Consider the following 21,306-nt stretch of genomic DNA (forward strand, 5'->3'; position numbering starts at 1 on the left):
AGTGACAGTCCTGTGTGTGGACGGGCCACGTCCATCCGTTTGTCTGTCGGTGGATGCAGGTGGCTTCCGTTTTTGACTGTTACGAATCCTGCTGCTGGGATCACGAACGCACAATCACCTCTTTGAGACCCTACTTTTAATTCTTTTGGGGACGTACCCCGAAGTGGGGTGGCTGGATCAATGGTGACTCAGTTTGTAATTTTTTCGAGGGATCGTCATACTGCCTTCCGCAGCGGCCGCGCCCCGTCCCCTTCCCACCATCAGAGCACGAGGGTTGGTTTCCCCGCAGTCTTATCGACACTTGGCCTCTCTCGTCTTCTGATGATGGCCCTTGTGACAGGCGAGAGGCGACGTCTCCTCGTGGTTTGGATGTGTATTTCCCGATGGTCACTGATGTTGAGTGCCCCCTGTTGGCCATCTGCTGTCTTCTTTGGAAAAATGTCTGTGTGGGTCCTTGGCTCATTTTGAAATCAGGTTCTTGAGTTTTTTGCTGTTGAGTCGTGTGGGTTCCTTGTCTGGTTTAGATGTTCACCCCTTATTGGATGTGTGGTTTGCAGATGTTTTCTCCCATTCCCAAGGTTGCCCGTTCATCTCGTTGCTGGTTTCCTTGGCCACGCGGAAGCTTTTTAGTTTGATGCGGTCCTGTTCGTTTATTTTGGCTTTTATTGCCTTTGCCTTTGGTCTCAGATCCAAAAAAATCATCTCCAAGACCGATGTCAAGGAGCTCACTCGCTGTGTTTTGTTCTAGGGGTTTTATGGCTTCACGTTGCACACTCACATCTTTAATCCATCCTGAGTTGATTTTTGTGTGTGGTGTGAGATAGGGGTCCAGTGTCATTATTCTGCACATGGCTGTCCTGTGTCCCCAGCACCGTCTGTTGAAGAGACCGTTCTTTCCCTCTTGTGTGTTCTTGACTCTTTTGTGATAAGTTAATTAACCATAGGCGTGGATTGATTTCTGGGCTCTCTGTTCTGTTGATCTCTGTGTTTTTACGGCAGCACCAAACTGCTCTGCTGACCTGAAGTTTTGTCTCAGAGTCTGAAGTCAGGAAGCGTGATGTCTCCAGCTTTGGGGTCTGTGGTGGTTCCACGCACCGTTGAGGATCGTTTTTTCTGTTTCTGTGAAAAATGACATTGGGATTTTGGCAGGGATTGCGTTGACTCTGTAGATCGCTTCGGGGAGCATGGCCGTTTTAACGATATTAATTCCTCCAACCCATGAGTGTGGGATGTCTTTCTACTTATTTCTTTTAATTTCTTTCATCAACGTCTTCTACTTCTCAGTGCACGGCTCTCTTACCTCCTTGCTTAAAAGTATTCCTAAGTATTTTATTCTTTTCTTTCTGATGTTTATTTTTGAGAGCGAGAGAGACAGAGCACGAGTGGGGGAGAGGGAGACACAGAATCCGAAGCAGGCTCCAGGCTCTGAGCTGTCAGCACAGAGCACGATGCGGGGCTCGAACCCATGAACTGTGAGATCATGACCTGAGCATAAGTCGGATGTTTAACCGACTGTGCCACCCAGGTGCCCCTCTATTCTTTTACTTTTAAAAAAATATTTGTTTATTTTGAGAAAGAGAGAGAGAATGAGCAAGGAAGGGGGCAGAGAGAGAGGGAGAGAGAGAACCCCAAGCAGGCTCCACACTGTCAGCACAGAGCCCGACGTGGGGCTCGAACTCACCGGTCGTGAGGTAGTGACCTGAGCCGAAACCAAGAGTCAGATGCTTAAGAGACTAAGCCACCCGGGTGTCCTGGGATTATCTTCTTGATTTCTTGTTCTGGTACGTCATTATTCGTGTGTAGAGACATAGCTGGGTTTTGTGTGTTAGTTTTATATCCCGCGACTTAACTGAATTTGTTTACTCTAACAGTTGTTTGGTGGGGTCTAGGGTTTTCTACCCCTCATCTCATGTTGTTGCAAATGGAAACAGTTTTACTGCCTCTGGTTTGGATGCCTTTTCTTTTTCTTGCCTAATCGCTCAGGCTGGGACTTCTGGTCCTATGTGGAATATGAGTGGTGTGGGTGGGCATCGTTGCCCTCCTCCTGATCTTAGAGGAAAAGCGTTTAGCTGTTCACCATTCAGGAGGATGTCAGCTCTGGGCTCGTCGTATGTGGCCTTTATGATGTTGGAGTACGTTCCCTCCATACCCGATTTGTTGAGAGTCTTTACCGTGAAAGGATCTGTCCGTGAGTTTCGTCAGATGCTTTCTCTGCATCTATAGAGCTGATTGTTAACTTTATCCTGCATTTTTAAAAAAATTTTTTAACGTTTATTTATTATTGAGAGGCAGAGCATGAGCAGGGGAGGGGCAGAGAGAGAGGGAGACACAGAATCGGAATCAGGTTCCAGGCTCCGAGCTGTCAGCACAGAGCGCGATGCGGGGCTCGAACCCATGAACCGTGAGGTCATGACCTGAGCCGAAGTCGGATGCTTCACCGACTGAGCCACCCAGGCACACGTTTTGTTGATGTGGTGCATCACGTGCACTGATTTAGGGATGTCGAGCCATCCTCGCATCCCTGGAATAAACCCCACTTGCTCATGGCGTGCGACCGCTTCTGTGTATGGTTGAACTTCGTTTGCTGACGTTCTGTTGAAGGTTTTTGCATCTGTGTTCATCAGGGATGCTGGCCCGTGACTCTCCTCCCTCCTTGTAATGTCCTTGTCTGGTGTTGGTGTCAGAGCAATGCTGACCTCAGGGAACCAGGGTGCGAGTGTTCCCTCCTCTTCCGTTTTCCTGGAAGGGTTCAAGAAGGATTGGCGTTAGCTCTTGAAACGTTCGGTGAATTCACCAGGGAGGCCATGTGGCCCTGGGCTTGATTTGAGGGCTTTCTCCCTTCCTCTTGGTGAGTTTGGCAAAAGGTTTGTCTATCTTGGATAGCTTCCCCCAGAGCCCAGGTCTGAGTTTCCTTCCTCCTTTGTTTCATCATTTCAGACCGTGTTTCATTTCTCCCTGCTGCAACCCTGGTCACTTCCTTCCTTCTGTTCTCACCAGGCGTAGTTCTTTTTTCAGTTCCTTGAGGGTGAAGTGGGTTCTTCTTAATGTCGATGTTTTCCCGCCGCACTGATTTTGCCACATCTTGTGTGGTGTGGTGTGTCGGGTCTCCATTTGCACCGGCCTCAAGGCCTTTTGCTTTAATTCCTGCCCCGATTGCTTCTTGGCCCACGGTTGTCCAAGAGCGTGTGGTCTAATCAACACGCACACGTGTGGATTTCCCAGTTTTCTTCCTGGAACGGATTTCTAATTTCGTACCACTGTGGTCGGAAAAGATGTGTGGTACGATTTCAGCCTTCTCACGCTTAGGAAGACTTGTTTTGTGGCCCACCACGCGACCCGTCCTGGAGCGTGTCCCCCGTGCGCTCGAGAAGAGTGCACACGTGTCCCGCTGCTGCTGGTGGGGACGTCGTGTGTGTGCCTGTAGGTCCACCTGGGCTCCCGTGTGGTTTGCACCCAGTGTTTCCTCACTGACTGTCTATCGGGACGATTTGCCCGTTGTTACGAGCGGGGGACTGAGTTCTGGGCTGTGATCGCACAGCATACGCGTCCGTCTCCTTTCAGATCTGTTTGCGTTTGCCTAACGTGTCTAGGTGCTTCTGTGTGGCGTGCGTAAATATCTGCCAGAGTTACGTGCTCTTGTGAGTTGGCCCTTTAACGGCCTTCTTTATAGCTTAATGCAACCTTGGGCTTGAAGCCTATCCTGCCCGATGTGAGTCCGGCTGCCCCTGCCCTCTCGTGGCTTCCGTTTGCACGGGCTTTACCTCTCCATCCCTGCACCTTCAGTCTACGTGTGTCCTCACGGCCGAAGCGTGTCTGTTGCGGGCAGCGCAGAGTTGGATCGTGCCAACTTTAAATTAGGTGGTGGTGGCGTTGACTTGAGGAGCTCTAAGATTTATTTACACGTACCCTCTCCCGGTCTAGGCGGTGCCTTTCCACTTTACTGATTATGTCTTTGGCTGCACAGAAATTTTTCATTTTCACGCGGTCCACCTGATCTATTTTTGCTTTTCTTTCCTATGCTTTTGGGGTCACGTCCAAGAAATCACTCCCAAGCCCAGTGGCAGGAAGCTTTTCCCTTATGCCTTCTTCTGAGGGTTTCTCACTTTAGGGTCCTACGTACGGGCCTAAGTTCATCCTGAGTTGATTTTAGCATCCGGTGCGAGGTTAGGGCCTAGCTTCGTTCTTCTGTGTGCGAACGTCCAGTTTTCCCTGCGCCCTTTGTTGAAAAGACCGCGGACACTCGTTTGTGACCGTTTATCCTGGAAATCACCCTGTCTCCGCTCATCCACGCCTTCTGCGTTGTCTGTCACGGCTGCCTGGGACCTCGCTGTGCGACGCGCCCGCGGCTCCTTTACGGGCGTTTGGGTCGTTTCCGACATTTGGCGACTGCAGACGCCGTTGCGGTAACCTCGTAAGCTCGTATTTTTGCATTGTCGGAGGTGTGTTTTCGGGGAGATGCCTGGAAGCAGGGTGCTGGGGGGCGGAATAAGCGGGTCATGTTGTGAGGCACGACGACCAAGTGTCCCTGCAGAGAGCCCGGGCCCCGTGCACCCCCAGCCACAGAGGAGAGTGCCAGCTTACTCATGGGGTGTTTTCACGCTCTTGTTTCTGGCCAGCCCGATAGCTTTGTGGTTTTTTAACAATTCTTTTAATTTGTTGTTTTTTTTATTTTTTAGATAGAGCATGAGCAGGGTAGGGGCAGAGAGAGAGAGAGAGAGAGAGAGAGACCAAAGCAAACTCCACATTTAGTGCAGAGCCCGACGCGGGGCTCAAATCCGTGAACCATGTGATCGTGACCTGAGCCAAAGTCAAGAGTCAGATGCTCAACCGACTGAGCCACCCAGGTGCCTCTGATGGCTTTGTTTTCATCTGCGTTTCTACAATTATAATTATGCTTTTGGACGTTTTTCATATGCCTGGAGGTCACGTGAGTGTGTATTTTTGGATTCGTGTCTTTTTCAAATTTTTTCTATTGAGTTTTTGGTCCTTGGTCTCTTAATTTTTTTTTAAGCTTATTTATTTATTTTGAGAGTGAGCGAGTGAGCGTGAGTGGGAGAGGGGCAGAGAGAGCCTCCCAAGCAGGCTCTGAGCACTGTCGGCATAGAATCCGATGGGGCCTCGAACCCACGAACCGTGACCCGAGCCGAAACCAAAAGTCGGACACTCAACTGGCTGAGCCTCCCAGGCGCCCCGGTCTCTTAATTTTTAAGTCCTTTATATTCGGGGAACACTAGTCCTTTGTGGCCCGTGTTGGGGATTTCTTCTCTCAGTTGGCCATTTGTCTTCTGCCTTTGTTTCTGGTGCTTTCGGTCAGGAAGAAAGCTTCGGGTCCGCCGGTCCTGCGTCCTGTTGCTGCTGGTTCGTGAGTCACGGTGGAGAGCCGTTTCCCCACGCCGCGTGCGAGAGCGGTTCACCGTGTGTTCTTCTAGAAGATGGGGGCTTCGTCCCCTGCATGCCACGCCGTGTCCACGTGGAGTTAGCGTGTGCGATCTAAGGTCACCTCTTTCCGGTGGCCGTCCAGGGCCCTTCCTGAGCCGTCCGGCCTGCTCACCGGCCCTCTGGCCTCTGGGAGCAGCGGAGGCAGGGAGACCAGAAGGCTGACGCTGGGAAGGGCTGGGGGCCACTTGTGCTCAGATTGGGAGGAGAGCGAGAAGGGAAGGGTTTATCACTGAAGCTAGGAGTGTTTTCCGGGAGAGGGGGCAGTGGGGTCAGGACCCGAAGGTTTGCCTCAGCACCTGGGCACGTGGGGCCTGTTTCTGAGTCAGGGAAGGCGCTGGGGTCAGGCGGGGACACGGAGCCCCGTGTGGGATGTGTCCTGTTGCAGGGCTTTGCCGGGCAGCCGGGTAGGAGGTCAGGGAGCTGGTGGGAGCTCAGGGGAGGGCCTGGCTGGGCTCCCGGGTCTGGATAGGTGACAGGGGAGCAGGGGCCAGATGGCACCTCAGGTGACGGTGAGGAAGGGGGAGCCCAGGAGGGCAGGTGTCCTGACAGCAAGGTGAGTGGGTGCAGAAAAACAGGGCAAAGCATCTGGGGGTCCTAAAGGGTCTCAGACCAGTCTTCGGGGGCCCCGGAGGCCTGGCTGCCCCTGGGAGCTGCCCTAACGCCACGTCCTCCCCGAAAGCTTGTGGATCCTGATCGAACGTCCAGGGGGGCCGGCGGGGGTGGTGAGATCCAGGGATTGGGGTTCCCACCTGGCTCCAAGCTGGGACCCCGGGGACTGGCCTCACGGGGCCGGGGGGGCCCTTGGAGCAGAAGCTGTGGGGGACACAGCCCTTCTGAGTTCTGCCCCTGCCCCATCCCCCGCTGTCCCCCCAACCTGTGATGACCTCGGTGACCGCCCTGGTGTCTGTGACAGCAGCTCACTGGACAGGAGGGACAGGCAGGAGCTGTCAGATTAGCGCTGCTTTTCTCTTGGCTCACCGGGCCTGAATGTTTAATTCATGCCGCCTCCGCACCAGTGTGCCCCAGGACGTGGGGATTGGGCCGGGCCCGCAGACCCTGTCCCTGCCCCCGTGGGCGCTGGGAGGGGAGCATCTCAGTCACAGGATCACACCAAGCAGAGAAACAACGCTGCAGCCGAGCAGGCAGGTGTGCTTCACCGGGCATTTGCGTGTGGTTTGTGTGAGGCACTTGCCTGAACAGTCCAGGAAGGCTTCCTGGAGGAGGTGTTGCTCAGGGTGAAATTGAAGCTTCCAGATCACTGCAACACCCACCCTGTAACGGGGGCCCCTGGGGAAAGAGCCGTGTCTGTGTGAAGAGGAAGGAGTGTGGCACACGGCACAGATCAGGGAACAGCAGACATCCAATGGTTTTTATCTGCTGTTTCACGAGACAGGGAATTTCAGGCTTTGACGTCCTGCAACATGTCGTGAGAGGTGGCTGTGGGGCAGACGGGATGCCAGGGCCCCCATACCTGGCAAGCCCTGCCCCCCCGGTCCGAGGCCTGCAGGGGCTCTCTGCTCTGTTGTGACGGGTTTCTGGAAGGCCGGTCGGCGCAGCGTGGGGCGTGCTCAGTGTCCTGGGGAGAAGTCTGTCCGCGGGCAGAGGTCGGGGAAGGCAGGGCAGCGGCGGGCTGAGGTCTGGGCCGGCGGCTCAGAGGATGTGCAGGCTATTCTGGGCGGCATGCAGGAAGCGGCCGTGCTCCGGGCGGCTGCGGAGAGGTGGGAGCCAGCTGTGGGCATCTCCGGTGCCCGCGTTGGTGCTCCGTCCCAGCTGGCTCTTCCCTTCCTCTGCTTTGTTCCCTCCTCGGCCACGGCCAGGAGACAGTCCCCGGATTGAGAGGGAAGAGGGGCTCTTGGGGGGGACGGTCGGGGGGCGGCCCCATTTGGGGCATGCCTGCAGAGGTGAGCAACTCCCACCACGTCTGTCTGAACGTGTCCCGGCATTGCCTGTTCCCTGGTGTTCAGAGGCTCCTGGCGTTTTCCTCCTGCTTCCGGTTGCTGCACAAGAGAGCAGAGCACGGCTGCCGTCACCCCCCCCTCCCCCCCCATCCTTCCAGTCAGGGTCTCTGGGGCCCCGGCCAGGTGCTCAGCTGGTAAATAGCTAATGCCAGCCCAGAGCCTGTGCCCACTGATCCTGGGAGGCCTGGCACAGCTCGATGCCTCTTCCACTCCTGAGCCAGGCCTTCCCCTGAGCCCCTGTCACAGGTGGCCCTCCCGGGCCTTCCCTGATCCTCCTGTTCTGGCCTCAGGCCTTCCAAACTCTGCCTCAGGGCCTTTGCATGACAGTCCTCTCCCAGGCCTAGCTGCATGTCCCCAGCTCCTAGAGCAGCAGCCCCCCCGCCTGCCCCCCAGCCCCGTCACTGTGACGGCTCCTTCTGTCTCCTTGGGGTGGCTGTCACTGTTCCTTTTGATTTGTAGATTTGTTTTCTAGGTTATTGTCTCTTTTTCCCAAGCCTGCCTCACTCCTGGAAGCTGGCCTGGTGCCAGGCGCGCAGACCGGGCTTTCCGTCGGGGCCGGGATCGGGGCGGGGAGGGCGGGAGGCCCCGCCGGTCCGTGCAGGCAGGACAAGGAGGGTGCATTTGTGTTGAGCCCCTGGGGAACCACAGGAGGGCTTCCTGGGGGCGCCGGCTGGCAGCAGAGGATTCCTGCCCCTGAAACCTCCCGAGGGACCAGAGTGGCCTTGCAGGCCCGGGCGTCCTCCGTGGTCAGCCTCCACGTGGCAGGGACCTGGCTCAGCCAAGTCCCACTCACTCCTCGGCCTGGGGACTCGCCCTCCGTGGCCGGTGGCCGGGGAGGGTGACGGAGGAACGTGTCTCTTGTCCCCCAGCCTTGGCCAGCGGGCTCTTTCCGGGGGCCGGGGATGCTGACACAGAAATAAAGCTGCCGTTTGCATCCGGCGTTGAGTAACCCACGCCCGGCGGTGAGAGAGGAACGCCAAGGCCCCCGGCCCGCCCGCCGCACAGCTGGCCGCCTCCTCCCTCCCTGCTGGGAGCGGCTCCCGCCTCGGCGAGGGTGGGACCGGTGGACAGGGCCACGATGCCCGGCCTGCGGGGCACGGGGCCCCCGTCCGCGTGGGGCCCTTCTGACGCCCAGGAGCCCGGCGCCGTGCGCTCACTGGCGGGGCGGGGGCGGGAGGAAGCCTGAGGCCAGCTGGACAAAGAGGAAGTGGGCACTGCCCCGAGGGCACACCCCCCGCGAGGCCGGCTCCGGAGGGCGAGACCTCATCTCGTCCGGGGCGGCGGCGGGAGGCACCCCGCCACGCGCCTCACGCCTGCCCCTCGCGGCTGGGCCCTGGGTGGTTGCCGGGTGACACGGGACTCGTGTCCCCCTTGCTGAGCCCACGCGGGGCCCCTGCCCCCGGGACAGGAGCAGCTGAGGGGCTGGAGGTGCGGCTGGCTGTGCCGCCCCCCTGCCCCTGCCGCGCCCAGGGCCCCGGGCACGCGCTCACCCTCCGGGCCCCCCTGCTGCAGCGTCCCGTGGGGCCAGCCTGGAGGGCCGGGCCGGGCCCACGGCAGGCGGGGGGGGTGGGCTTTGTGAACGGCACGCCCCGGACCCTCCGATGCGGTGTGGACGCCATCCCCAGAGCGATGGGCTGGGGCTCCTGTGCTGGGGAGGGCACGGGGTGGGCTCTGGGCCGCAGCTGTCGGTCAGGGGGCCCGCGGGCCTCGGTGACCGCCTGTTCCCACCGTGCCTTGGCCGGGGGTGCGGACGCCGGCCGGGCAGATGTGTCCACAGCAGGGAGGTCCCCACGATGGGCAGTCAGGAAAACCGCATCTGTCTCCCACCCCCAACCTCCCTGCCCCTGAATCCCTGCTTCCCCCCACCACGCGTCCCCGCCTCGCGCCCCCTCCCCCTGCATCCCTGCCTCCCTGCCTCCCCTCCACACACATCCCTGCCTCACCCCATCAACTTCCCGGTCTCCCCCACCCCACCACCTTCCTGCTGAAATCACCCCACATCCTTGCCTCACCCCTCCATGCCTACCTCACCCCCCTCATCCCTGCCTCCCACAGGCTTCTGGGCGCTCTGTAGGAGAGCTCGCATGCAGCCTTGCCCGACCGGTCTCTCTCCCGGGGCCTGGGGCTGGGCCACGCCCGGGTCCCCGGGGGTGCCCTCTGGGGTCCGCCCGTTCCTTTCTGGCACCTCCCACACCACAGCGGCAGGCTGGCGAGGCGCTGTGCCCGGCTGAGAGCTTCGTGTGGGGGCAGGGCCGGCCCGGGGAGGCCCGGGTGAAGGGCCCCATTCAGGAGGCCCGCCCCGGGCTGTGTGCGCCGGGCTCCCGCTCCCCCCACGGGCAGTCCTGTCTTGTTTCGTCAGCAGAGGCTTTCCTGCTCTGCAGGTACAGGGGACAGGCCCCCCTGGGGGCCTCTAGGGAAGGAGGAGGCTGTGGCCGGGCTCCAGGGCCCTCACCCTGCTCCCTCCCTGAAGCGGGGTCGCCCTGGCCCTGCCCACCCCCGGGCCTTCTGAGGAGTCAGCGTCCTGTCCTGTCCGGGGAACCTGGGCCGTGGGCGGGCCCCACAGGACAGGAGGACTCTGGGGGACATTGCTCCCCGGGCCAGGGCCTCCCCAGTGCCAGCCGACTGGGATTAGGGGGACCCCAGAGGGGGTGCGGGTGGGGTGTGCGCTGAGGCCAGTGGGCATGTGGGCGTCCCGTGTCTGTGGGGTGGGGGGTGGGGGTCACGCAGCTGGCCGTCTCTGGCCTCGAGGGATCGGGTGGGCCAGGCCAGAGGTTGGGTGGGCCCCATCTTGGGTTAGAGGCTGCCCACGAGGGCTTTCCGGCCTCTCGGAGGGCCTCTGTCTCTAAGACACGGGGTCAGGGCTTTGGGGAGGGCGGGGAAGGAGGGTGGGGGGCTTGGCCCCGAGGACAGTATGGGTGACCCCTCAAGAGCTGCCCTTGGACTACTCGGGTCTGGGCTGGGGGGCCAGGGCTGGAGGGTGAAGCATGTCACGGGGTCTTTCCGGCCCTGTGGGCGGTGAGCTGACCCGTCCCCGGCACATGGTGCCCCTCTACGGAGAGGGGCCCCTGTGCCGTTCCCCAGGAAGGGATTTCGCTGTGTGGTCTGGGCCGGCCTGACCTCGCTGGGCCTGATTCCTCCTCTAGAGAAGGAGGGCCCGCTGGGATTCTCTCCCAGACCCCGTGTTCAGGCCTTTCACAGGACGGAGCCACGGCCCCAGAGGGAGCACAGGGCTACCCCCTCCCCCGCACTGCCTTTGCTCCTTTTGGGGGAACCCCAGGCTTCGGCATTTCCAAGCCTCTGTTTTCCCGCCTGAGAGATGGACGTCCTAATACCTAACTCGCTGCCTCAGTCGGGGGTCCGGGAAACACTCTGGTGTTGTTGATGGAGCCGGGTCGGCCGCACAGGAACCCCCCGGCTCTTACCGCTGTCCTTCTCGTCAGTGACCGTAGGCTGCTGCCCCCTGCTGGGTCACCCTCTGGTGTCTGCATGACGGACGAGGGGCCTCGTTCTGGAAAGGTTCCTGGACTGCGCCTGCCGGGTCACCCTCTGGTGTCCACGTGACCAATGAGGGCCTCGGCCCGGAGAGGTTCCTGGACTGCACGGGCCCAGGCGGGAAGGCAGGGCCCTTCTGAGGGGCGGGCAGTGGTGCCAGCTGCAGACAGGACCTGGCAGTGAGGGCATCCACCCGCCCTCTCCTCAAAGTGCTGGGCAGCTCCTCGGAGCCACAGAGCCCTGGTGGTCTGGGACCGCTCCCCAGGGCGTGGCCCAGGTGGCCCCGCCCGAGGCCCCCCTGTCGGGTTCAGGGGTCCGCAGGCATCTGTTTCGGAAGAGACAGCGAATCCTGGGGGGCCTTCTCCAGTACCCGGAATCTGGGGCCGCTTCCTGGCCTCACCCTGCCCGCTTCCTGGATTCTTTGCTGTCTCCCTGGGGGTCGTGTTCTCCTCTGGCCTGGCACCTGCCTCTCCCTACCTCTGCCAGGACCAGGTCCCTGCCTCGGAGAAGCCCTCCCCGATCACCCCTTCCAAGGGGAATGAGAGAGGGAGGGGTTTCGGGGGAGAAAGGGGTATATCCAGCTGGAAGGAAGCCCCACCTGCTCATGTCAAGTCCAGTGAGGTCCCTGCCCCCCGGGGAGTGTGTGCCCGGCCAGCTGATGCGAAAGGAGGGCAGTGCCCCGGCCCCTTGGCGACACCTGGGAAAGCCTCCTTCCCCTTCAGGGTCTGCTGGTGGTTCTTGACTCACTTGTGAGGCCGGCAGCATCCCCGTGCACCCCCGCGGTCCCGGCTCCGGGGGCTCAAGCCGACAGGATACAGGCCAATCTGATGGCAGTCATGGCCCAGGAAACCTTTTGCTGAGTATGTGCAGGGGGCATCCTTGATGTGTCCCTTCCCTACTTCCCAGTGGGGAAACTGAGGCTCACGTCACACGTGGCTGTTTCCACGGGCCCCTCGTGTCCCCTGGAGTGGGACCAAAGCCTCCACAGTGGGGTTGGAGGTTCCTTCATCTGGAAACTAAACTACAGCAAGAAAGACTTAGGCTGGACACAAGGAGGGACTTCCCCAGCAGGAAGGAGCCTGGGAATCCCATGCCCTCCTGGCAATGGTGGGGTCGTGTTGACCTGGCTGTCCGAAGCTCTAGGATCAACGTCCCTCCTTCTGCCCCACCTTTCTCTTTCTTGAACCTGGGCGGAGGCATCCTGGGAGTCCTGGGCACGGCCTCGACTGCTGGAAGGAGGGCAGGGCCCCTTACGCGCTCGCTCTGGGGTGTCATCGTCCGCACGCTGCCCCAGGCCAGCGCCCCCCGTTGCCCTTCTTGCCCCAGATGGGAGGAGGGGAGGTCCCCCCTGCCCCGGGAGGCCTGCAGGGGCTGGCCGTCCCCAGGACGAGGACCTCCCGAGACGGGGGGTGGCTGGGGTGCAGAGTGGGCACAGGTGAGTCCAGGATGGGACCCCTCCCTGGGGAAGATGGTGAGTGAGCTCATGGGAGCAGACGCGGCCCCTGTGGGTGAGCTCGCTTGGGTTTACTCTCCCCACACCTTCTAAGTAGGTGCTGAGAGGGGCTTCTTATCAGGGCGCCTGGGGGCTCAGTCGGTTAAGCGTCCGACTTCGGCTCGGGTCATGATCTCGCGGTTCGTGGGTTCGAGCCCCACGCGGGGCTCTGTGCTGACAGCTCGGAGCCTGGAGCCCGCTTCGGATTCTGTGTCTCCCTCGCTCTCTGCCCCTCCCCCACTCGTGCTCTGTTTCTCTGTTTCAAAAATGAATAAACAGTTAAAAAAAAAAAAAAGGTTTAAAGAGGGGTTTCCATCACAGGCAGCCAGGCTCAGTGCCTGTGCCTCCCTGGGCCCCGGACGGCCCTCCCGCCCTGCGGGTGGCTGCCTCAGGTGGGTGTCCAGGGCTGAGCGCCTGCCAGCTCCCCACCTACCCCGTGCCGTGTGCCCGGTGTGGCTGCGGCGACGGCTGTGACTTACCATCCGGGGTCTGTCCTCCCTCTGCCCGGGCCACACGCAGCTCCCGGAAGGACGACTGAGGAGGGCCTGGGGTTCCCACCGCTGGCTGACCCCTGAGGCTGGGTGGAAGGAGGCCTGCGCTGGAGCCCTGTTCTCGCTGGCTTTGGTGCTGTGTGACTGTGGGCCATTTCTCGCCCTCTCTGAGCTCCCCTCCTCCTGTGATGAGAGATAGCCCTGCTTCTCAGGCTTCCCGTGAGGACTGGAGTGGACAGGAGGAAGCAGGCTTTATGCAGCTCATGGCCGCCCGCCCTCCGTGCTGGGGCCTCAGACCCACCGGGCACATGGGGGGCTGCTGGGGGGTCCTGACAGAGGAGAGGATGTGGGTCTCAGCTCCGTGGGTGGGTGTCCGTGTTGTCTGATGGGCGCCGGCCCGGGGCCGGAGGCTCCCAGCTCAGTCACCCGCGGCCCGACGTTGGGACGTGGCTGCCGTGTGCCCTGGTCGTGTACGTGCCTCTGAGTCACACGTGCACACACGCACGCACACCGGGGAGACCCCTGAGCAGCCCCCTAGGGCCCCCCGAAGGCTTTGAATGACAGCTTGGGTGGCACGGTTAAGCTCACAGCCAGAGTCTCTGCCCCCAAGCCACCCCCAGTCGGCGTGGCCCTTCACGGGGTGACAGTGGGAGACCCCATGCCCCCCTCGCACACTCGAGGTCTCTGCACTGCGGCGGGTGTGGGCAGCGAAGGGACATGAGCACAGCCGTCGGCTCGGGTCCTCACGGCCCCGCGGGGCCGTCCGGACACACGGCCAGTGTGGGGGCAGCTGGGTCTCCCACCGTCACCACCTCCGGGGGTGCAGCAGTGTGTCTGGGGGTCGGCCAAGATAGGCCTGAAGTGCCTCCGGCCAGGGAGCCCCGTTTCTGTGCCTGGTGGTCGGGGTTCTGAGCGGGGCCAGCGGGATGAGTAGCCCCTCTTCGTCCCCCCATCTCAAGGGGGACAGATTCTCTGTCCTTGTGGCACGGAGCTGTCACGGGCCTTCCCAGAAGAGCGCGACCCCATCCCTGGGCTCCAGGTGTCCCCGTGTGCCTGTGACGTCCCTGTTTCGGGGAGAGGCTGGGAGGAGAGGGTGCGGGCCGAACCCCAGCCTGCCACCGCCTGCGCGGTGGCTTTGCCGAGCCTCCGCGGGCACCAGGAATAGCGGGCACGGGGCAGTGCCTCGTCCGGCTCTGAGAAGGCCGGGGGGCTGGCAGCGTGGGCGCTGGGCTGGCCTCGTGTCTCCTGTGGTCCCCGGGGGCGGCCCTCCCTGCCGCCTCAGGACCCTTGCCCCGCGCCTCCTGCCCACGTGTGCGCCCAGCAGCTGGGGCGGCCCTGCCTGCTCTGGGCTCATGCCAGAGCCACCCCCTGCCCACCCCCAGGCTGCTCTGTGCCTGGCACCGTTGACATGCAGGCTGGGTGTGTGGAGAGCTGCCTCCGTGTGGCGCCCTGGTCCACCGGGGGGCCCTGTAGGGCCCTGCTGAGCCTGTGGGGGTGGGGCAAGGAGGGACGGAATGGAGCATGAGGCCCTCAAGTCTTGACACACCCTGGAGGCCTGCGTGGAGGAGGCGGCACTGAGCATTCTGTTCACTGAGCCCCTGACCTGAACCTAAAGCTGCGTTCGGTCGGTTCAACAGACATTTGTGTACCAGGCCTCGCGCTGGGCCTTCAGATGGGGCCCCGCCTGGGGAGGCAGGGGGCGGTCAGTGCTGTGATGGGGGTGCGGCAGGGGCCACGGGCCCGGAGGGGGTGTCTGGAGGCCTCCCTGCAGGGGAGCTCAGGCCTGTGGGGCAGGGGGTGGCCCTGGAAGATGGGCCTGGAGTTCAGGCTTCATCTGGAGGGTCTTCAGTTGGGAGGGAGCTGGCAGGCTTTGCGTCTCCCCAGGGCCGCCCGGCTCCCCAGTGGGGACTGAACCGCTGAGGTGGGGAGACCGGCGGGGCCTGGGCTGCGGGTTCTGGCCGTGGTGACCCCGGGCCGGTGCTGTGTGCATAGGCGCCCTGTGAGGGCCCGGCTGGAACGCGAGGCGGGAGGGTCCCATGTGTCTGGGGTCCCCAGCGATGGGGACACAGGTTTTAATCTTCTGGTAAGCTTCCTGCCTGGCGGTCTGGAGTCTGTGCAGTGGGGCCTTTGGGGAGACGATGACCCAGGAGCCACACCCCCGCGGGCCCAGCCGCCTGTCGTGTGGTCCTTGGGGCTGTGGGTCGAGTCCCCGGGGCAAACCTTTTAAGGAGACGAGCCTGCGGACTGTCCCTGGTGGCAGGGTCGGGGCCGTGCGGGGGTGCGGGGAGGCGTGGCTGCGTGCTGGTGGACGTTGGGGTGTGGCAGCCAGCGGGCGGAGGTGGGGGGACACAGGCGGGGCTGCCCGGGTGTCCCTGGGGGGCTGGGCGGGAGGGAGGGACTCGGTCTCCCCTGGGGGCTGTCCTCTGCCCCTCCTGCTCATTTGTCTCCCGGACCTGAGGGGGTCGTACGGTGCAGCGTGCCCGAGGGGGACCCCGAGGAGACGTGTCCACGTCCCGACCCGGGACCCGAGAACGTGACCTCACGTGGAGAGAGGGCCTTCGCGGACGCAGCTCAGTAACAAAAAAGGAAAAGGCGAAAAGGAGCCTCTGAATGTATTTCGAATTATGTTTTAAAAACCCAGTACTAATGCCAGTTTTGAGAAACTCACGGGGGTTTCCGTAGTCGTTATCCTCACGAGTAACTTGTTGGCTTGGCAAACGGCCATTATGAGTGCAGGGGCCGAGCTGGGGGCCCCCACAGATGTCCGGTCCCTTGGAGCATGAGGATGAGACCTCACGCAGAAGCACCTTTGCACGTGGGACGGAGCTCAGTGTCCTGAGAGGCCGTGGCCATCCCGCCTGCCTGGGCGGGCCCTACACGCGGTGACGGGCGTCCTCACGCACGAGAAACTAACAGCAGGGGCCACGTGACCGCACAGCCCCCAGCCCAGGGCGATGCCTGGGGCCCCAGAAGCCGGGAAAGGACACGGCCCCCCTCGCCCCACCCCTCCCTGCCCAGGGTGAGCCCCCACCACGGCTGAGCTGCGTCCACGCACAATGTGGCATTACTGCCCCGGGGTCTGTGGCTGCCATATGCCCCAGTGGGGGGTTCAGTCTTGGCCTGAAGCCGGGGCTGGGGGGACCCTGGGGTCGGCCAGCTTGGGCTCACAGTCGCCGTGGCCTTTGACGTGCTCCTGCTGGCTCGTAGCCTCGGGGGTCCCATCAGTGGCTGTGACTCCCCTCCGGGATGTCCAGGGCGTCCCGGGACGGAGGGCCAGCTCCACAGCCTGGAAGCCCCTGGAGGACCCGTTGAACCGCGCCCCAAGCCGCCGCCTCCTCACGTGGGACGACGGGTCACCTTCCGCGCGGGGTTTAGAGGGAACAGTGCCACGCAAGGGCTGGGCCCGCAAGGGGACCCGGGGCACAGCCACGCAGGACCGGAGGCCGCCGCCGTGGGAGTCCGATGTCGGGTGGGTGTCGTGGCCCGGGGCACTGAGCTCATCGGCTCCACGGCGGGGCACCTGCCCTCGTGTGTTCCGGGGCCTTTGGAACCTTCCAGGGCGGCTTTTATACAAACTGAAGCGTCTCTGATACGATTTGGGGTTTAAAACGTCAGCACCTAATCTGTTGAATCACATGTTCAAAACCCCGTCTGGCCCCGGGCTTGAGGTCCCTTGACGAGCCCTTGGTTTATCTGCCTGGAAGGTCCTGTCCTAGCCGGGGGGGGGGGGGCCTGGGGGGGTGCGGGGGGGGGGTCCGGACCCCTGTCATTGCCTCACCGCCAGCCTTTGTTAGCCTCCCTCCGTCAGCTGCTGCCCACGAACGTCATTCCCTTTCCTTTTTGAAAATCGTGGTAAAATACACACAAAATTTATCATCTTAACCGTGTCAGGTACACAGCTCAGGGACATGAAGCACATTCCGTCTCCAGAGCTTTCCGTCTTCCCAAACAGAAACTCTGTCCCTGTGAAACACGGACCCCCACGCCCCGCCCCCCCAGCCCCGGCGCCCGTGCTCCGCTCTCCGTGATCCACTGCTGTGTTTCGGCCTCCCCGAATTCTGGCTTAGACCCCAGGGTAAGCCCGATGGCCACGCTCTTTGGTGCTGGGGCTCCGAGGGCTCCGGGAACAGCCCGTGCTTTCTGCGCACGTGTGCAGTGTGGTCCGCGTGAATGATTCTGACCTTCACCGGCAGCATCCCAGGGTGGAAAGGTGCCTCGGGGTGGGCTGGAGAGACCTCGCCGTGGGTTCACGGCGCCTCCCGGGAGTCTGGGCACACCCCCGACTCAGCTCCCCGCCTGCGTCCTGCCCCCCCCCCCCCCGCCCTGGAGAGCCCTCCCGCTGTCTTGGACGGCGGCCCTGGCAGGCCTCCCGCATTCTGCCGTGTTCCCAGGGCACCTGGCCGCCGCAGGTACAGGGATGATGACCGATAAGACTCAGGACGTCCCCGGTGCTCGCGGTCCCGGCCCCTGGCCAGCGGCACAAGCAGGGCACTGTCCCTCGGGGCCGACGTGGCCTCGGGGGGCGGGCGCCTCTTCTGCACCCCGCCCTGCTCCCGCACCCTGACCCAGAAAACGGGTCAGATCCCTTCTCTTCCTGGTCCTCGTGTCCCAGCTCTCGGGACGCATAGGCAGCGGGCTGGGCCGGAGCCGTGGTCTCCGCCCCGTGGAGGCAGGAGGTCCTGAGCCCCCCGAGGGCAGGGACCTCGCTCAGCGTCTCTGGGGCCCGCAGGCCCGCCCGGGACAGGACAGAGTAGACACGAAGCACACTGTGTGTGTCACGACACCTGAGCGACCGTTTAGCCTTCAGGACGCAGCGGGGCTGGGGAAGCACGACACTTGGGGGGCGTCCCCCGTTCCCCCCGCCCTCGGTGGAGAACCCCCGGTGGCCGTCCCAGGAGCGGCTCCTCAGGCGGGCTCCCACCCCCCGGCCCAGTCTCCGCCGCAGCTCTGTCTGCACGGGGGCCTCCCCGTGACCTCTGCCCAGGAGCTCGGGGGTGAGCCCCTCCTGACGTCCCCTCCTGGGGGCCGGCGGGGTCCGTGCGCAGATGGGACTTGGCCCCAGTCGTCCTTCCGTGCCCGTGGGCCTCCCATGGTGGACACTTCACGTAAACGGAGTCACGCGATACGTGGTCTGTAAGCATGGCTTCTCGACGCCCGTGTTTCGGGGTCTGTCCCGCTGTGGCGGGGGCCCGGGCCTCGTCCTTTACGGCCGGCTGACCGCGCCCCGCTCCGTGCGCCTGGTCCCCGGCCGGTGGGCCTCGGCCTGGGTGGTACTTGGAGTTCTGAGACGGGGGGAGGGAAGGGGCGTGGCCCCCCTGGGCGGGGGTGGCGGGCAGCCCCTCCGTCCCCGGGCCTGGGCTTGTGTCTGGGGGGGGGGGGCGGAGCGGGCGGGCTGGCCGCGGAGCTGACCGCCGTGTCTTCCCGCCCTGCAGCTTCCTCATCGTCCTGGTCTGCCTCATCTTCAGCGTGCTGTCCACCATCGAGCAGTACGTCGCCCTGGCCACAGGGACCCTCTTCTGGATGGTACGTAGCCGCGCGAGGGGCTGGACCGCTGCCCCAGCCGCCGGGGCTCTGGTCTGCCAGGCGAGCGGGCCATGGCATGGAGTGAGCTGCTCTGGGCCTCTCCCGCCCGCACGGTGACCCCGGACCGATGTCCTTCCCACCCTGCCGGCCGGCAGCCGGGGACCGGAGGCGTAGAGACCCCCACACTTGCCAGGAAGACCGCCGTCAGGCTGGGACTGGTGGTCTGGGAGGGCTTCCCGGAGGAGGGGGTTCCGAGCTGGGCTGGAAAAGGAGGACAGGAGGACCTGTCCGCACGGCTTGCCGAGCCTGCCCGGTGGCCTGGGTGGTGGGGTGACTCCTGACCTGGGTTGAGGCCGGTACGCCGGCCCCCTGGGGGTCTCGCCCCACCCCGCGCCTCTGGCCGCCTGCTTGGCCCCGTCCGCCGACCTGCGTCTTCCCGCCCTGCCTCGAGGTGCCGTTTTCATGGTAAACCAGAGCCGGGGGGCGCGTGGACCCGCCTGGAGACGCTGCTGCTCCATCCCCCTGGTCCGACTTCTCCCCCAGGACCGCGTGGCTTCCGTGACCGTGCGCCGAAGTCTGTCCTATCTCGCGACGTAGCGTCTGCGCGGCCGACTGTCCTCGCTCGTGTCGTCTTCCCAGCGACCTCTGCCGCCCAGCTGCCTAGCGTTCGGAGAAGTCTGGGGGCAGCTGGGGGACGAGCGTGGGGAGACTCCTCGGTCTGGTGAGGTCTCCCGTCCACGACCGTCGCGCACCCGTCTGCCAGGCGCACAGGCTCGCGATGGGGGCTTCAGACCGCGGCGGTGACGGCTGTCCCTGGTGACAGCGACAGTGGTCACTGTCGGCTACCGTCACAGACGGGTGCTCGGACCGCGCAGGGCACAGCCGCCTCCTCCTCTGTGTCTTCTGGAGGTCGCGCTCGCTCGCGGCCCCCTTGTACATATGAAAGCTGTTGGTGGCGCTCTGTCTGGATGTGGGGTCGCGGCCGGCAGAGGCGTGTGTGGCTCGCGGGGCCCAGCGGGGGTCGGCGTGGTGGCCGTCGCGGCTGCCGGGCCCCCGGCCTTGCGGGCTGGGCGCGCTCCCGGGGCTTCTCGTGAGGAAGGGTGCCGGCCTCGGGCTGGCGGGCGGTGGGTCTTCTCTTGGTCGGCGGTTTTCTCCGAGTCTGACGTGAGGGTGTTGACTCCGGGCAGCTCTCTCCCGCGTCCGTGGAGATGGTCGCACCGTGGAACCACTCGCTGGCCCAGCGTATCGTTTTCATCGTCCTGATAGGTTACGCTTTCCTGTGTAAAAGCAGGGACGTGCTCACCATCCAAAAGCAGGATGGTGACACTGACAGCCTTTGGGTGACAGAACTCTCCCCCGGTCCTGGGCACCCACGGGAGCAGCCGAAGGTGCCGGCCTGGCCCGTGCCGAGGCCCTGGGGCCTGCAGCCCGGAGAAGGTTCCTCCTGCATCTGGGCAGTGTGTCAGGCGCCACTGTCCTGGAGAGGAATGTCCCCGAAGCCCTGCACCAGTGGCCCCGGTACAGGCCGGGGGAGGGGTTCCACCTCCTCTGCAGGTGAGACGTGGGTGACGCTTCTCACCTGCTTCCCAGGGTGGGGACTGTCCTTCCCGCTGGGCGGCCTCAGGTCCCAGCGGCCAGCAGCTGGGGAAAAGCGGGGAGCGTGGGACATGTCTCTGTGTTTGAGGGTATCACATGATGAGTCCTGGGCCGCACGGAGCACGTCCGAGTGTCCTGGGGCGGCCGCAGCAAAGTCACCCAGACGTGTGGCTTAAACAGCATTTATCCCCCACAGCCCGGAGCCCGGAAGTCGGAGATCAGGGGCCGGGATGGTCTGTTCAGCGAGGACCCCCTTCCCCCTTGCAAGCGTGCCCGCTCTGTGTCCTCACACGGAGGGTGGGGGCTCTCTGGCGTCTCTTCTTACAAGGACACTGACTTTACAGGACCAGGGCCTCATTCCAGTTACCTCAGTTTACCTAATTGTCTCCTTAACGAGCCCATCTCCAAATGTAGTCACATTCCAAGGTGCTTGGGGGTTGGGACTCCCACATGTGAATTTGGGGAGCAAACAGTTCGGCCCATGAAGCCTCCCGAGTGGCTTGGGGTAGTCACTCTGGTACCGGGAGCTTTGCTCTTGGGTTTTGAGAGGCCCCGATGACATCTGGAGTCTGGGTGGGCGGAAGGCACGCTGGGTGTCCCTGCACGCAGCGGGCTGTGTGAACTGGGGGCCCTGAGTTCAGGTGGTGACTTGCCCCGTCCTCGTGAGCTCAGGCAGGGCCTCCAGGCGCAGCTGGGGGTGGGGGGGACAGGACGGAGGCTGCCAAAGCTGCCAGGCCCTGCCGACCGGGACCCTGGCAGTCATGGCCCGCACCCTGATGTGTCGCTGGGACCCCAGGCCTTGCGCTGTCCGTGGAAACCAGACCCACGGACGACGGCCCCAGGGTGGGGGCAGCCCCTGGCAGCCTCAGGCCCTGTGTGGTGTGGCCTCCACTCTCCTCTTGCCCAGGAACACCTCCCTGCCAGACAAGGCTTGTCCCGTTCAGAGCACATAGTTCATTCCATGGCACGGGGCTGCTCAGAGCATCCCACCTGCCCCCCCAGCATCCCAGCATCCCCTCCAGAATCCCACCTGCCCCCGCAGCATCCCCTCCAGAATCCCACCTGCCCCCCCAGCATCCGAGCTGCCCCCCAGCATCTCAGCAGCCCCTCCAGAATCCCACCTGCCCCCCAGCATCCCAGCTGCCCCCCAGCATCCCGGCTGCCTGCCACCATCTCGGCTGCCCCCCACCATCTCGGCTGCCCCCCAGCATCCCAGAAGCCCCTCCAGAATCCCACCTGCCCCCCAGCATCCCAGCTGCCCCCCAGCATCCTGGCTGCCCGCCACCATCTCGGCTGCCCCCCAGCATCCCAACAG

General features: G+C 63.2%; 1 protein-coding gene across 1 annotated transcript in view; it reads left to right on the plus strand.

The window, feature by feature from the left end:
* The window catches only part of KCNQ1 (potassium voltage-gated channel subfamily Q member 1), a 317,397-nt gene that overhangs the window by 26,025 nt on the left and 270,066 nt on the right, over positions 1-21,306 (plus strand). The window contains 1 exon segment of the mRNA XM_053899318.1: positions 18,305-18,395. Coding sequence (XP_053755293.1) covers positions 18,305-18,395 — 91 coding nt within the window.

Source organism: Panthera pardus, unplaced genomic scaffold (assembly GCF_024362965.1).
Source record: "Panthera pardus isolate Hobbes unplaced genomic scaffold, ASM2436296v1 HiC_scaffold_12, whole genome shotgun sequence".
Lineage (NCBI taxonomy): Eukaryota > Metazoa > Chordata > Mammalia > Carnivora > Felidae > Panthera > Panthera pardus.